Source organism: Suncus etruscus, chromosome 11 (genome assembly GCF_024139225.1).
Source record: "Suncus etruscus isolate mSunEtr1 chromosome 11, mSunEtr1.pri.cur, whole genome shotgun sequence".
NCBI classification, from domain to species: domain Eukaryota; kingdom Metazoa; phylum Chordata; class Mammalia; order Eulipotyphla; family Soricidae; genus Suncus; species Suncus etruscus.
In genome coordinates this window covers 86522770-86539829 of record NC_064858.1, presented here as the reverse complement: position 1 = coordinate 86539829, position 17060 = coordinate 86522770, and the positions used below count along the sequence as shown (strand labels likewise).

At 42.2% G+C, this 17060-nt stretch overlaps 1 protein-coding gene across 5 annotated transcripts in view; it reads left to right on the top strand.

Annotated features, from left to right (window-relative positions):
- R3HDM2 (R3H domain containing 2) overlaps nucleotides 1-17060 on the top strand; it is a 183579-nt gene that overhangs the window by 111412 nt on the left and 55107 nt on the right. For 3 of the 5 annotated variants that reach the window (XM_049783057.1, XM_049783058.1, XM_049783060.1), the window contains exons 3-7: nucleotides 3333-3520; nucleotides 7649-7672; nucleotides 10747-10788; nucleotides 14709-14795; nucleotides 15516-15642. In XM_049783057.1, the coding sequence (XP_049639014.1) occupies nucleotides 3356-3520; nucleotides 7649-7672; nucleotides 10747-10788; nucleotides 14709-14795; nucleotides 15516-15642 (445 nt within the window). In that variant the 5' untranslated portion in view covers nucleotides 3333-3355. The remainder of the gene's footprint in view (nucleotides 1-3332; nucleotides 3521-7648; nucleotides 7673-10746; nucleotides 10789-14708; nucleotides 14796-15515; nucleotides 15643-17060) is intronic. The other 2 variants (XM_049783059.1, XM_049783061.1) reach the window with 1 other exon arrangement.

Genomic DNA, 17060 nt, shown 5'->3' with positions numbered 1-17060 from the left:
AAATATTGAGAGCTGAGCCAAAGAAATAGTACAGTGAGCAGGGGGCTTGCCTTAGGTGTGACTGATTTGGTTCTGATCCCCAGTTCCCCATATGGTCCCTTCAGTCACTCCAGGAGTGATTCCTAAGTGCTGTGCCAGGAGTAAGACCTGAGTGCTGCTGTTTGTGGTCCAAAAACAACAATAACAAAGATATTGGTTATTTTTCTCTGTGGTCAGCCTTTTTCAGATGTCTCATCTTTCAGCTCAACTGTCGAGCCAGGCATATAGTTAAGAGGTAAAATACCTGCCTCATATGTATGAACTCCTATCCCTGGACACACCTATGTGCAGGCATGCACACACATACACACACACACACACACACACACATGCACACACACACATGCACACACACACACATACCCCAAACAAAACCTTCATCTGTATGTTTTTGTTTAAATGATTCTTTTTTTTTTTTAACATTTTTGTTTTTGTTTTTGTTTTGGGTCACACCCGGCAGCACTCAGGGATCACTCCTGGCTCTACGCTCAGAAATCACTCCTGGCAGGCACGGGGGACCATATGGGATGCTGGGATTTGAACCACCATCCTTCTGCGTCTGAGGCAAACGCCTTACCGCTGTGCTATCTCTCGGCCTCTGTTTAAATGATTCTTTGGCCTTCAAAAGGTGGAACTGAAATAATAGCACGTTTGCCTTGCACACAGCCAACCTGTGTCAGATCTCTAGCATCCTATATGGTTGGTCCCCCAAGCATTACCAGGAGTGACCCCTGAGTGTCACCAGGTATGGCCCAAAACCGGAAAAAAAATAAAATAAAACAACCAAAAAGTTATATTTTATCTAGCCTTATACAAATGATGTCTCTAAGCAGCTGTAGGAGCCACCAGAAAGTGGACAAAGCAATAATTTTGCATACTAAATTGCACCAGGATGAAGCTACCTGTCCTTCCTACTAATAACATTGTCTCTTAAGGGTCTCATCCTTTAATTTTATTTAAGAGTAATCTATTTAGTGATGGTTTTCTTGAAGCTTTGCTGTTCATTTAGCTCAGTTTCTTGGGGCCAAAGAATGACACCGTTGAGGATTTTCTGTATTTGTCAAAGAGAAAAAGAAGTATTTAAGGTTGAAGTGCATTTTGTTTCTGATCTGGGTTAACTGATCGATGGAGCTGAGCTTATTGACTTCAACAGTTGCTTAAGGACCCGAATCTATGTTTAGAGCAACAACTCTTGTTTGTGTGTGTTAGGCTTGGAGAACTGTGTTGATTTTCTGTTTTTGTTTTGTTCAGTTTTGTTGGTTTGGGGCCACACCTGATGGCGCTCAGGGTTTACTCCTGGCTCTGGGCTCAGAAATCGCTCCTGAAGGCTTGAAGGACCATATGGGATACCAAGGATCGAACCCAGGTCCGTCCTGGGTCAGCCGCATGCAAGGCAATTGCCCTACCCTTGTGCCATGGCTCCAACCCCTGTTGATTTTCATTATAAAGTTTCTCAGGTAGAATTGATATTTGGCAAAGACAGCCACCCCTGCACTGAACAGATGCACAGCATTTATGGGAACTGGAAAGTGACTGAACCTGGACAAGTAAAGAATTTCTCTTCCTTCAGGGAGATCCTAGTCTTTGAGAATGCCAACTGACTACAAAGATCTCATGTTTTATAGTTTGCTTAAAGTAAAGAATTTAAGATTCTATATCCATTATCCATTGTCTGGTTTTACTGCTCTTTTAGTGAGGAGACAGAGCTGATAACAATGTTGTGGTTTGGGGCCGGAGAGATAGCATGGAGGTAAGGCGTTTGCCTTTCATGCAGAAGGTCATCAGTTGGAATCCCGGCATCCCATATGGTCCCCCGTGCCTGCCAGGGGCAATTTCTGAGCATGGAGCCTGGAGTATCCCCTGAGCACTGCTTACTGGGTGTGACCCAAAAACCACAAAAAAAAGAAAAAAAGAAAAAAAAACAATGTGGTTTATGTGGAAGTTCTCCCTGGGGAAGGAGAAACTATTATCTCTGGTGATGAAATAGCACTTTATCTTTTTATCTTGATCTTTTTTTTTTTTCAGACTCTAGTGAGTTAACTCAGTAGAATCCTCAAGCTGAAAATGAGCAGTTTTTAGGGAATAATTGAGCCTACTGCCCTTGTTAGGGAGAACAAAAAAATACTAAGAAAACTCTTTTTAGTGACTTTGCTTTAGAACTGAATCCTGGGAAATCTCAGAACAATTACGTTAAGTAAAAGATTCAAGATAATATGAGATATAAAATTCTAGAAAATGGACTGTGATGCATGTACCTCAGTGGTAGGCCACATGCCCTGGACTTGATCCCTTGCACCACAAGGGGAAAAAATAGAAAAATGAGATATTTTATGTCATGTATTATCTAATCTGTAGTGATTAGCAGATCAGTGGTTGGCTGGGGAAGTTGGGGAAGAGTATTTGAAGGAGCAGGAGGAAATCTCAGGTTATGACTGTGCTTACTATCTTGATTGCAGTAATGATTTCATAGGTGTATGAGCGTTTCATAATTTGGAGGTGTAGGTCAGTGGCAGAGCCTTGAACGTATGAACCTGGTTTGATTTTCTGCACTGCCTCATTTTCAGGCAATGGCTGGGGTGTGACCTTCCAGTACTGAACTTGGAAGAGCCTTGGAGTACACCTGGGGATATGCTGCCCTCTGGGGAAGGGAAGAGCGCTTCAAAAAAAAAAAAAAATTCCCAGAGCACTCTTAATCAAAAGATGCTTTTTTGGGGGCCGGATTGATAGCACAATGGTAGGGAGATCACTTGCACGTGGCAGACCCGGCATGGACCAGGGTTTGATCCCCAGCATTCCGTATGGTCCTCCGAACCTGCCAGGAACGATTTCTGAGTGCAGAGCCAGGAGTCACCTTTGAGCACTACCGAGTGTGGCCCAAAAACCAAATAACTAACTAACTAACTAACTAAATAAATAAATAAATAAATAAATAAATAAATAAATAATTTTAAATGCGTTTTTTAGACTTCAGAAAAGGTGCCAAAGGCTTATATGTGAAACATGATGTCTGTTACTTGTCAGATATGGATATATGTCTCTTGTTTTAAATACACTTAACACGGGGCCGGGCGGTGGCGCTGGAGGTAAGGTGCCTGCCTTGCCTGCGCTAGCCTAGGACGGACCGCGGTTCGATCCTCCGGCGTCCCATATGGTCCCCCAAGAAGCCAGGAGCAACTTCTGAGCGCATAGCCAGGAGTAACCCCTGAGCGTCACAGGGTGTGGCCCAAAAAAAAACCCAAAAAAAAAAAAAAATACACTTAACACATTTAACGTTTCTGTAATTGTCCACATAGACTACTGTATTCTACTGAAGAAGATGTCTAACAGTAACACTACTCAAGAGACTCTAGAAATAATGAAAGAATCGGAAAAAAAACTGGTAGAAGAATCTGTGAACAGAAACAAGTTTATGATTAAGACTCCAAGTAAGGAAGATTTCGAGAAAGAGAGTGAATATACCAGTTCACGCCAGGAGACACAGGTAAGGATTAGAGTACATTTTATACATTCTTTATACCTGAATAGTGTCTTTGGAAGTAGCACAGCCAGGCACTTATACCAACATTAGTTTCCTTTTAAAAAAAAAATCTTAATTTAGGGCTGAAGCAATAGCACAGCAAATACCTTGTACACAGTTGACCTGGGTTCCATCCTGGATTCGGTCCCCAGCATCCTATATGGTCCCCTGAGCCTACCAGGAGTAATTTCTGAGTAAGATCCATGAGTATCCCTGAGCACCACCAGGTGTGTCCCACAAACCAAAAAAAATTTTTTTAATTCATGGGGCCACAGCAATAATACAGTAAGTAGGGCATTTTCCCTGTACACACCTACTTGGGTTTGATACCCAGCACCCTGTCCTATCTCTGGTTCCCCAAGCCCTCCAGGAGTGATCCCTGAGTGCTGAGCCAACCCTGAGCATCTCCAGCTATGGCCAAAAAAATTTTTTTAAAGAATTTAAAATATAAATAGGGAACAGAGGGCTAGTACAGTGGGTAGGGTACTTGTCTTGCATGTGACCAACCTTGATTTCATCTCCAGCATCCCATATTGTCCGTTGAGCCCCATCAGGAATGATACCTCAGTGTAGAGTCAGGAGTAAGCTGTAAGCCCAGCTGAGTGTGGCCAAAAACCAAATAATAATAATAATAATATAAAAAAATTCAGGGAGCAGAGATAAAGTTCAGTAGACTGGAGTTTCATGCTTTGTATGTGGATTGGGTTTAATCCATTGCAGCAAGCCTGAGCACTTCCTAGGAGTGATCTCCAAGCACAGAATTGGGAGTATTGCCAGTATCCCAAAGGGTAACTGAGTAACACTCTCCTCCAAATGAAAACAAATAACTAAAAAAAAATTTTTTTTTTGGTTTTTGGGTCACACCCAGCAGTGCTCAGTTACTCCTGGCTCTAGGCTCAGAAATCGCCCCTGGCAGGCACAGGGGACCATATGGGATGCCGGATTTGAACCGCTGTCCTTCTGCATGCAAGGCAAATGCCTTACCTTTATGCTATCTCTTCGGCCCCTACAAATAAATAAATTTAACTTTCAAGAAAACCCCTTTGTAATGGATTCCTCAGTGAGACCTGTAAAGAAGATGAAAATCCCTAGCCCATATTGACCTGAGTTATACCAATTCTTCCTACATTTTACTATTTTTAATAATAAAAAATAAGCTATACAAACCTTTAATAAGTTATAGGATGGCTCATACAAAAACACAAAACTAGAACTCCCTGGCTTTACACACAGTTTTAGATTCATATCCTAGTTATGTTAAAATAGTATTTTGGGAACAGAGAGCTAGAACAGCAAGAGAGAACACCTGCCTTACATGCAGCTGACCAGGATTTGATCCTTGGCACCCCTTGTGGTCCCTTGTGCCCTATTAAAAGTAGGAGCTCCTGAGTTCAGATCCAAGAGTAACCCCTGGGCAACATTGGGTGTGGTCCAAAAACAAAAACAAGTAAAACAGTATTTCCTGGGTCAGAAATAGTCTTCGTATTTGCCTCTGGATAATGGGAGTGAAAGGAATTTTACCCTGTAGTTGCCATATTTTTTCCATCCAGATTCATAGCACATTGCAGATGTGATAGTAGTTGTGGCCCGTCTATCCTCCTCCAGGCTTCTCTTAGGTACTCAGCCAGATCATAATTGAGCCAGTCTAGCACATCTGTTCCAGTTTTGGCCATCTGTGATCACTACTGGTTTCTTCTGTTACCCAAGCCCATATTTATTTCCTTTGTGACTGGTGACAAATAACACTGGTCCTTATCATAGGCTTAGGAGATATAACTCTAGGTGTTTAAAAGCAGTAGCAACAATATTTTGTAGGGTCTAGAAGTTTAAAGCATAATTTCTCTTAATAATCCAGTTTGCCCACCCTGTCTTCTTTAAAGATTTAAATGGCAACATAAAGAAGTAAATTAAAATAAGTCAACTTTAAGTCACTTTGTTCTCTAGCTGCATGCTTTTCCCACTGTCTTTCTCTTATCATTTGTCAGATCTCTGTCCTGGCTGCTTTCTTGACATTTCCTTTTGCATGTGAGTTGTCATCCTCCCCCACATCCTTATTGTTTGTGTAGACAGTCTGACACTGTTCTTCTATCCTTTTTAGCCTCTACTGCTGCAAATAATTATTTTAAGTTATGAGAACAGAGATTTCTGATTAATGTGTTTAATTATGTACTGTCATAGTATATGAAAGATAATAGATGACCTTATGGGTCTAAGTGACTCTATTCTCTAAATACTATTTTAAATGGTCTTTTGAGATCCTATTTTATGTACTTCTTGAAGAAAGGACATTGCAGGTTATTTTTGTTGTTTTGTTGTTATTTGTCCATTGCTTGACAGATTTTAAGTGCACTTGTTAATGTCTTTACATGGTTGTACAAAGAAGTTATGCAGGAGGTTGGGAAAACATCTGCCTCCCTCTCACTCCTCTGGCTGCTTACTGCCTGAGCAAGTGGAGCTGCTGCTGCCATCTGCTGGATTTCCTGCTCCTGCTCCAACGTCTTGCTGACCAGCCTGCTTGCTCCCTTTTTTTTTTTTTTTGGTTTTTGGGTCACACCCGGCGGTGCTCAGGGGTGACTCCTGGCTGTCTGCTCAGAAATAGCTCCTGGCAGGCACGGGGGACCATATGGGACACCGGGATTCGAACCAACCACCTCTGGTCCTGGATCGGCTGCTTGCAAGGCAAACGCCACTGTGCTATCTCTCCGGGCCTGCTTGCTCCCTTCTTAACATTTCTTAGTATAATGATGTGTCCCATTAACAGTATTAAACATTCTGTTCTTCTGCCTTCATCCTCTCACTCGCATCTTACCAGGAATCTCACTTATACTGTTAAGAAGGTGCCTGTCACAAAATTGGAAATAGAAAGTTTTGGAAAAATCGGGGCCAGAAAGATAGAACAGTAAGTAGGGCACTTACCTTGCACACAGACAACCTGCAATTGATCCTTGGCATCCCATATGGTCCCCTATTCAAGGCCAGGAACAATTTCTTTGCACAGAGCCAGGTATAAGCCCTGAGCATAACCTGCTATAGCCCCCAAACAAAACAAAACATAAAGCAAACTTGTGGAAAAGTAACCTTTGTTTATACCATGTGAGAAAGTTTGGAATCAGAATTTAGAACTCAGAACCTCTTTTGCACAGAAACAGTGCTATAAAGAGACAGGTTCTGGTGTTGGGGAGGTAGTACACACAACAGGGAGTGCCCTTGCCTTGCATGCTTCCAACCAGATTGGATCCCTGGCACCAGTATGGTCTCCAAATATCCCCCCATGAGTGATGCCTGAGTGCAGATCCAAGAGTAATTCCCGAGCATAGCCAAGTGTGGGCCTGTCTTTGAAAGAAGAGGCAGGTTCTGAGATTCATTTTTGAATGAACAAGCCCTAACTTAACACATACAGAACTTAGGTGGATGACCTACTAGGTGGGCTTCCTGCCTTTAAATGTGTAATCCTTTCTGATTCATATATCATTCTGCTGTAGAAAGATGGTTATGAAATAAATATCTGATTGTTAATTATCTTCAAACTCAGTGTGTGTCTCATTTCCCTAGACTAGTGCTTGCTAGTATCTTCTGCCTCAAAATATCCTATGCTTCGCCATTATCTTATTCTTTAGTTCATTGTTATATGTAGGAGCTAAAAAGTTTGGGGAAAATATGCTTTTCTACATATTTCCCCTATCAAAAATTCCCTTCTTCAAACCTCCTCCAACCCCTATACCTTTATGCTAATATCTTTCAAATACTTATCTCCTTCACAATTCAGTTCTGATGGGTTTTCCTCCAAGTATCTTTCCTTGATAACTTTATTAATTGCAGGTCTATACTGTTTAATTATTCAATGATTGTCTGTGTTTTTTTATAGAACTGGAAGCCCTGTAAGATGCAGGATGAGTTCCCTTTGGGCTCTCCCTTAGGTCTCTAAGACTCAGTACAATTCCTTACAGGCAGTCTATGTTTGTAAATGTATGAATTTATGTATTGCTAGATCTTAATGAGTCATTTGTGCTTTGTATCATGTAGCACTCCACGAGTACCTCTTTAATGCACTTAATGTACTTATTGTAATTGTCTATTTGTCTTCTCCAACAGGATTATGAATTCCTTTTTGACAAGGTTTGTGTCTTTTATCTTGTATCCTCCAGCAGTTATGGAGCCTGGTACTTATTAGTCTTGCAGTATGTGTTTGCCTATTGAATGAAAACTATCTCTCTGTTATTCATAGATAATGTGTAGGGTTATAAGTTAGTCTGACTTCTTTATGTGAAATTTGGTAATACTTGATAAACTATTTTAAGAAGCTAAAACAGTTTGTATTTATGTATATACTTAGTGTTACTGATACATTGTTTATACAAGATCTGTCGTGTAATGTATGAGCATATAAATGGTATAAAGAAAAAGATTGGTTCATCACTGTTAAGTTAGAGTCCTTTAAGAAGTTAATTTTCTATCGAATGACATTCATAAAAAAAAGTTTAAAACAAGCTTTAGAGAAGTATGTAACAATATACTGTTTGGTTTAAAAGAAACCTGTATAAAAACAGAGGTACAATAATAAGCTTTTCTATAGGGCCAGAGAGATAGCACAGTAGTATGGTGTTTGCCTTGCATGCAGGCCGACCCAGGACAGACCCGAGTTTAATTCCCAGTATCCTATATGGTCCCCGAGCCTGCCAGGAGCAATTTCTGAGTGAAGAGCCAGGAATAAAACCCTGAGCACTGCCTGGTGTGGCCCAAAAGCTAAAACATAATAAATAAATAAATGAATAATAATAATTATAAGCTTTTCTTTTTTTTTTTTTTTTTTTTTGGTTTTTGGGTCACACCTGGCGGTGCTCAGGGGTTACTCCTGGCTGTCTGCTCAGTAACAGCTCCTGGCAGGCACGGGGGACCATATGGGACACCGGGATTCGAACCAACCACCTTTGGTCCTGGATCGGCTGCTTGCAAGGCAAACGCCGCTGTGCTATCTCTCCGGGCCCAATTATAAGCTTTTCTATACATAAAAATACCTACACAGTTTACAAGAAATCAAATATTCATTGATCCTTCAGAGAAAAACCCAGATAACTAGTGGAATGGAAGTTTTTACATCTTCACCTATTCACCCCCCATTATATCTTGAATACTTGTGTTTTGTGCTATTACCTACTTTAAAATAATTACTAATATTGCTTCATATTTTTGTTCTGTGACTCTTCTCTTACTATAAGATCTTGTCACTTAACAAAATCACCGCCATTTCTTTCTCTTTCCATACATCTTCAAGGTTCTTTGTTTGTGTTCTATGGCACATTTATTATTATCAATAAATAATAAATAAGTCAAAGGAAAGAGAACTACTTTCCTACCTCTATCCACACTGATCCTCTGCCTGTCTTTCCCCCCAGTCCCTTCCCATCAGCTTCAGCTTTCTCTACACTCTAGAGGTAGTGTCTTTCATCCCAAATATCTCCAAAGCCCTAAATTCTTTTTTTTTTTTTTTTGGTTTTTGGGCCACACCCAGCGGTGCTCAGGGGTTACTCCTGGCTATCTGCTCAGAAATAGCTCCTGGCAGGCACGGGGGACCATATGGGACACCGGGATTCAAACCAACCACCTTTGGTCCTGGATCGGCTGCTTGCAAGGCAAACACCGCTGTGCTATCTCTCCGGGCCCCAGCCCTAAATTCTTCATCTCACATATAACCACTGCCTAATCTCTTTTTAGATGCCCTATTTTGACTTCTCAGTTGTCATAAATCCTACCAGTTTTCTTTCTCATTCCACCTTGGGTCTTTTTACTTTCTTTGCTCTGTAAAGTTTGCCCTTATCTTTTATCCTCCCTTCTTTAAATTCTGTTCTATCTTACATTCTAGAGTTAGGCGGTCTATGAGAAATACCACCAGGATATTAAAAGTGGAGAAAATCTCATTCGGGAAGGAAAGAGTTGACAAGATGAGTCTTCATTCCAGTTCTGTTTGGACTGATGTTGTGTAATAAGTTAGAATTCATGGGGCCAGAGCGGTGGCGCAAGCAGTAGGGCATTTGCCTTGTATGTGCCAACCTAGGACAGACTGTGGTTCGATCCCCTGGCATCCCATATCCCAAGCCAGGAGCAATTTCTGAGCTCATAGCCAGGAGTAACCCCTAAGTGTCACCGGGTGTGGCCCAAAATCCAAAAAAAAAAAAAAGGTTTAAGTTAGAATTCTGAAAACATTGTCCTCTAAAGGCACTATGATAAGGAAAAAGAGATAGTATAAGTGTTAAACACATTGCAGACAACCCCAGTTTGATCCCCAAGCACTGCTAGGAATGAGAACAGAATCAGGAATGACTTCCAGGTAAGCTGGATGTTGCCTAACTCACTATCCCCAAAGATATTATAACAAATATTTGTTATTGGCTATATTCCACATCCATTATGGTTTAAGTAAGCTCTTGTGAAAAACACTTGGTTAAAAAAAAACAAAACTGTTCTGCTATAGTCCAAACATTCCAGAAGTATCCTAATCAGGAGAGGATTCTGTATTTTATCCTAAAGTAGTTCAAAGTATACTTATCTCTGAAATAAGCCCACCAGTTAGTGTCCTCCTCTTGGTCTTCGTGCTAAGTGATAATTTCCTCTGTGTACAGGCTCTGATCCCTTCCATGTCATAGTTGCAAGAGTCTTGTATGGGGATGACTATGTCTCATATTTGATGACTATGATGTTGTTTACAGTTAGTGATTTTCTTTACAAATTTATATTGCCTTTTTTTTTTTTTTTTTTTTGGTTTTTCGGGCCACACCCGTTTTATGCTCAGGGGTTACTCCTGGCTAAGCGCTCAGAAATTGCCCCTGGCTTGGGGGGACCATATGGAACGCTGGGGGATTGAACCGCAGTCCTTCCTTGGCTAGCGCTTGCAAGGGAGACACCTTACCTCTAGCGCCACCTCGCCAGCCCCTTATATTGCCTTTTTTTTTTTTTTTTTTTTTTTGGGCCACACTCGGCGGTGCTCAGGGGTTACTCCTGGCTGTCTGCTCAGAAATAGCTCCTGGCAGGCACAAGGGGCCATATGGGACACCGGGATTTGAACCAACCACCTTTGGTCCTGGATCGGCTGCTTGCAAGGCAAACACCGCTATGCTATCTTTCCAGGCCCTTATAGTGCTTTTAACTAAAATGATTTCCCCCACATTTAATTTGTTCTAATTCTCTTCTAACAGAGACGGACATCCAACCATGGTCATGCCAGAAAAAGAGCCAAGGTGAGCATTCTTTCTCTGAAGCTTCTTTTCTAGTATTTATTTTATTAAAATTTTATGTTTGTCTTTGAGCCACACCTGGCAGTGCTTAGGGGTTACTCCTGGCTCTGTGACCAGAAATCACTCCTGTCAGTCACGGGGAACCATATGGGATGCCGGGAATTGAACTGGATTCCCTCTGAGGTTGACCACGTGAAAGGCAAACACCTTATTGCTGTGCTATCTCTCCGGCCCCTTTTCTAGTATTATTTTTTGTTTGTTTGTTTTTTGGGTCACACCCAGCAACACTCAGAGTGTATTCCTGGCACTATACTCAGAAATCGCTCCTGGCAGGCTCGGGGGACCATATGGGATGCCGGGATTTGAACCACCGTCCTTTTGTATGCAAGGCAAATGCCTTACCTCCATGCCATCTCTCCGGCCCTCTTTTCTAGTATTATTAATAAGACATTTTACAAATGGACTTTACATTTTTACTCCTGCTGTATAATCACTCTAGCCTTCAACTTAACATTTTGGACAGTCTCAAAACATTTTCTGGGCCAGAGAGATAGCATGGAGGTAGGGTGTTTCCCTTGCATGCAGAAGGACGATGGTTCGAATCCTGGCATCCAATATAGTCCTATAGTCCCCTGAGTGTGCCAGGAGTGACTTCTGAGAGTAGAGCCAGGAGTAATCCCTGAGTGCTGACAGGTATGACCCAAAACAAAACAAAACAAAACAAAACAAACAAACAAAACAAAAACAAAAACAAAAACCCATAAAATACATTTTCCTTTTTTTCTTTTTTGGGGGGTTTTGGGTCACACCCAGTGATGTTCAGGGGTTACTCCAGGCTCAGCACTGAGAAGACGCTCCTGACAGGCTCAAGGGACCATGTGAAATGCCAGGGATTGAACCTGGGTCTGTCCCAGGTTAGCCACATGCAAGACAAAGTATCTACTACTGTGCTTTTTCTCTGGCCCCTAAAATATATACTTATTTTTTTTTAATGTTTCACTTTTTGGGACAGAGAGGAGAATTTTGTTTATAATCATTATGTGATAAAACTGTCACATCATAGATTATTTTAAGCGGTATTGTCAAGGTAGACTATATGTGTTAGTCCTTTTTAATTAGCTGAGGAACAGTAAAATATTAAACATTTTTTTATTTGGAAGAATTGTCACTAGAAGATAATAATTAAAGTACTTCTACTTTTCCCCTGGAGAAAATAAAAGGCAGGATTTACTGACCTATCAGTAGTGATTTGGGATTAAAGATCACAGTTTAGGGGTTTAAGTGATAGAAGAAGCAAGTAGAATGCTTGTTTTGCATGTAGCCAACCCACCTTCAATCTATAGCAACTCATTTAGTGCCTCGAGCCCTGCCAGAAATGATCCCTGAGCACAGAGCCAGGAGTAAATCCTCATCACTGCTGAGTGTGATCCCAAAACTAAACAAAACCCAAAAAAGACCATATACTTACATGGCCTTGTACACAGTGATGGGTTTGACATTAAAATTTAGAACAGGGCCCGGAGAGATAGCACAGCGGCGTTTGCCTTGCAAGCAGCCGATCCAGGACCAAAGGTGATTGGTTCGAATCCCCGTGTCCCATATGGTCCCCCGTGCCTGCCAGGAGCTATTTCTGAGCAGACAGCCAGGAATAACCCCTGAGCACCGCCGGGTGTGGCCCAAAAACCAAAAAATAAAAATAAAAAAATAAATAAATAAAATAAATTTAGAACAGGGGGCCTGGAGCAATAGTGTAATGGTAGGCATTTGCCTTGTACGCAGCTGACCTAAGACAGGCCTGGATTTGATGCCCAGCATTCCTTATGGTCCCCTGAGCCAGCAGCGATTTCTGAGCACAGGGCCAAGAGCAAGCCCTGAGCATCACTAGGTGTGGCCCAACCCCCCCCCCATTTTCTTTTAGAACAGGGCCAAGGAAATAGCTCAGTGAGCTGCTATACATCAAGGAGGCCCATGAGTTTGTTTTTGTTTTTTGGCCACACCCAGCAATGTTCAGGTGTTACTTCTGGTTCTGTATTCAGGAATTATTCCTGGCAGTGCTCGAGGGGACCAAATGGGATACTAGGGATAAAACCCAGACCAGCCTCATGCAAGGCAAGTTCCCTACCCACTATGCTAGCACTCTGGACCAGGAGGCCCAGATTCTATCTCTGGTCCTGCACAAGTTCCCTGAGTACCACTGGAAATAACCCCTGAGAACAGAGCTGAAAATAGCAGACCCCACCTCCAGCACTATTGGTTATAACCCAAAATTTAAAAAAAGGGGGGGTACTTATTGCTACTTCAGTTACTTCTAGAATGTTTAGGTTAGGTTTGATAGATAATATTTTTATTTTGTATATAAGGAAATTTGGGATTATCAAAATTGAATGCATTTAGCATTTATTATTAAATGGCAGGAATAGGCTAAAAGTTAGTTCTCCAGACTTACAAATTCTTGCATTGTACTGAACTACCCAGAATATACACACTGAATATTGTTATTTTGTATTCACTATGAACCTTAATTTTTTTTGTTTGTTTTTTTTTGTTTTTGTTTTTGGGTCACACCCGGTAACGCTCAGGGGTTACTCCTGGCTATGCGCTCAGAAGTTGCTCCTGGCTTGGGGGACCATATGGGACACCGGGGGATCGAACCACGGTCCGTCCAAGGCTAGCGCAGGAAAGGCAGGCACCTTACCTCTAGCGCCACCGCCCGGCCCCATGAACCTTAATTTTATTGAAGAATTCTCAATAAATGTTTATAGGAAGATTTCTAATGAGTCACTCTACAGGTTTTGGATTGGGGTACATAGGAGAACATTGATTTATACTTTGAATTTCAGATCCTGCAGGAATCATTTTATAGCCATCAGAAATTAACCGAGTGAGGGTTGGAGCAATAGTACAGAGGGTAGGGTGTTTACCCTGTACCAGTTGACTCTGGCAACCCATAAGCTTGACAGCAGTGATCCCTGAGTGCAGAGCCAGGAGTAAACCAGATGTGGCCCAAGATCCAAAAGAAAAAAAAAAAAAGGAAAAAAAACAAATGAATTAGGCTTTTTATCACATTAATTCCCAAATGTCAGGAAGTATTCTTTTTCTTGTTTTGGGTTTTGGTTTTTGGGCCACACCTGGTGATGCTCAGGGGTTACTTCTGACTATGCTCTCAGAAATCGCTTCTGGCTTGAGGGACCATATGGGATGCCGGGGATCGAACCATAGTCCGTCCTAGGCGCAAAGCAGATACTTTGCCACTTGTGCCACTGCTCAAGCCCCCCCTCAACTTTTTTGGATTTTGGGTCACACCCGGCAGTGCTCAGGGTTCACTCCTGGCTCTGTACTCAGAAATCGCTCCTGGCAGGCACGGGGGACCATATGGGATGCTGGGATTCGAACTACCGTCCACTCTGGAACAGCTGCATGCAAGGCAAATGTCCTACCGCTATGCTCTCTCTCCGGCCCTTTGTTATACTTCTGAATCTAAAATTGGAGCATTGGGCTAGAGAGAGAAGAAAATAAAGTGACTTTTCTGGCCTGTGAGGTGGCGCTAGAGGTAAGGTGTCTGCCTTGCAAGCGCTAGCCAAGGAAGGACTGCTGTTCAATCCCCTGGCGTCCCATATGGTCCCCCCAAGCCAGGGGCAATTTCTGAGCACTTAGCCAGGAGTAACCCCTGAGCATAAAATGGGTGTGGCCCAAAACAAACAAACAAAAAAAATAAAGTGACTTTTCTTTTGTGTCCAAATAAGCCATTTTATTTTTGTGTTTCTGCTACTGTCAGTAGAATTAAGTTTTCAAGTGAATCCCGAACCGGTGAGTTTCTCTTTGGAGGAAAGAAACTTAATGAAGTATCAAAGTAACAGACCTCTTTCAGCAAAAACTTCTTTGAATGTCTACTAAGGAGATATATTTGTTTTTCTGTTTTTCAGTCTAATTCCAAGCTAAAGTTGGTACGAAGCTTGGCTGTATGTGAAGAATCCTCTGCCCCCTTTGCTGATGGGCCACTCGACACCCAGGTAGATTCCTTAGAAGCATTACTTTTTTTTTTTTTTTTTTTTTGGTTTTTTGGTTTTTGGGCCACACCCGGTAATGCTCAGGGGTTACTCCTGGCTATGTGCTCAGAAGTTGCTCCTGGCTTGGGGGACCATATGGGACACCGGGGGATCGAACCGCGGTCCGTCCAAGGCTAGCGCAGGCAAGGCAGGCACCTTACCTTTAGCGCCACCGCCCGGCCCAGAAGCATTACTTTTAAGCTTAGCAGTTGTCTAGTAAAAAGTAACATAGCAACTACAGCATCAGCTGTAGACAAAATTCAGAGTTCCGGTGCTTCAAAGCAGACTGGTGCAGTGAAACCCGGTAGGAATGAGAGCATGAAGTCAGAGCATTAAGTCTTCACCTCTGGACCACCCAGGATGATGATGTAGACAGCGAGTTCCTGAGGCTGGATCTTGTTTCCCACCCACACCTTTCCTTCTGTTGGTTAGAAACACTGTCATCCAATTACTATGGCAAGCTCGGTGTTACTTGAGCTGTCCATATAGACAGCTCTGTTTTATTTGGCAGAGAAGACTTGGCATCTCCCCTTTTGTAAAACGTAAAAGCTAATATAAATGAAGAAAATACTCTAGCCAGTAAGATAATGCTATCACTCCCAAGTTGCCACTCTTTGAAATTTTCAGGGTGTTTCGAGAGACGTAAAATTCTTTTGATTGCATTTCTTTTTACTCTGATCCAAGGATATCATTCATTTGCACATCAGCTGCCCCTCTGACAAGGAGGAGGAAAAGTCCACAAAAGATGTCTCTGAAAAAGAAGACAAGGACAAAAATAAAGAAAAGGTTCCAAAGAAGATGCTGTCTAGAGGTGAGGATTTCCTCTCTTCTACAGCCCAGGAGCTGACTGTACAATTCCCTCTTCTTCCACCTTGAAGACAAGCCCCTGCTGGTCTTTTGTTTTTTTTTTTTTTTTTTTTTTTGTTTTTTTTTTGTGGTTTTTGGGTCACACCCGGCAGTGCTCAGGGGTTATTCCTGGCTCCAGGCTCAGAAATTGCTCCTGGCAGGCACGGGAGGACCATATATGGGACGCCGGGATTCGAACCGATGACCTCCTGCATGAGAGGCAAACGCCTTACCTCCATGCTATCTCTCCGGCCCCCTTTTGTTTGTTTTGTTTTGTTTTATTTGGGGGTTATACCTGGTGGTGCTCAGGGGTTACTCCTGGCTCTGCTCTCAGGAATCTCTCTAGGCAGGCTCGGGGAACCATAGGAGATGCTGGGGATTGAACCTAGGTTGGCCTCATACAAAGCAAGTGCCCTACTCGCTGTACTATGCTCCACTACCTCCACTCGTAAAATAAATTCCCATTGTAAAATCAATCCCAGTGTTGTGAAACACCCCACATGCTGTATTTCCAGCCCCAGGTTGAGCGGGTCTGAAAAAGTAGGGTAGCCACAAAGAATTAATAAGCCAAGCCAGTCAGAAGAGAGTTATAAAGTCAGTGACTTCTCGCCTCATGGTCTCTCTGAGTCAAGCCAGACAGACCTCTCTTTATTCTCCCAGTACAAATTCAACAAGGTGGGTGAGGGTAGAGTGAGAAATAGGTGGACTTTCACATATCAGAGGACTAGGTGAAAAGGAAAGAGGAAATAAGGAAAATGCCTTAGTTTGGGATAATAGCTGGTTGTCATCTAACACCCTTGCTGGCTGTTCTGTCCCAGTAGTTCCTAGTTCTTGCTTGGGGAAATTTTTAACAGCCTGCATGATTGTTTGGGGGCGGGGACCAATCTAGGTTACTTTCTTTGTAGTTCTGTTGACCCTACCTGAGGGAGTCACATGTCACAGATAGCTACTCTATCTGTATTGACATTATCCATAGGACACTGATCTTATTTGTACTAGTGATTAATCAGTAACATAGATCATTACTGGAACCAGTCTCCAAATACCATTTATATTTCTGTTTTGAGATGCCTAGACTGAATTTTTTTATAATAATGCCTATTTGTGTTTAGTCATTAACCCTCTTTTAAACAGATTGGCTAATAGCAAAATATATCGTCCATAAAATTTGAGGGTGTAGTTGAGGGGTAGAGTGCATGTCTTGTATTTTGGGGACATGGTCTTAAATCCCAGCAATAAGAATAAAAAGTGTGTTGGGGCCGGAGAGATAGCATGGAGGTAAGGCATTTGCCTTTCATGCAGGAGGTCATCGGTTCGAGTCCCAGCGTCCCATATGGTCCCCTGTGCCTGCCAGGAGCAATTTCTGAGCCTGGAGCCAGGAAT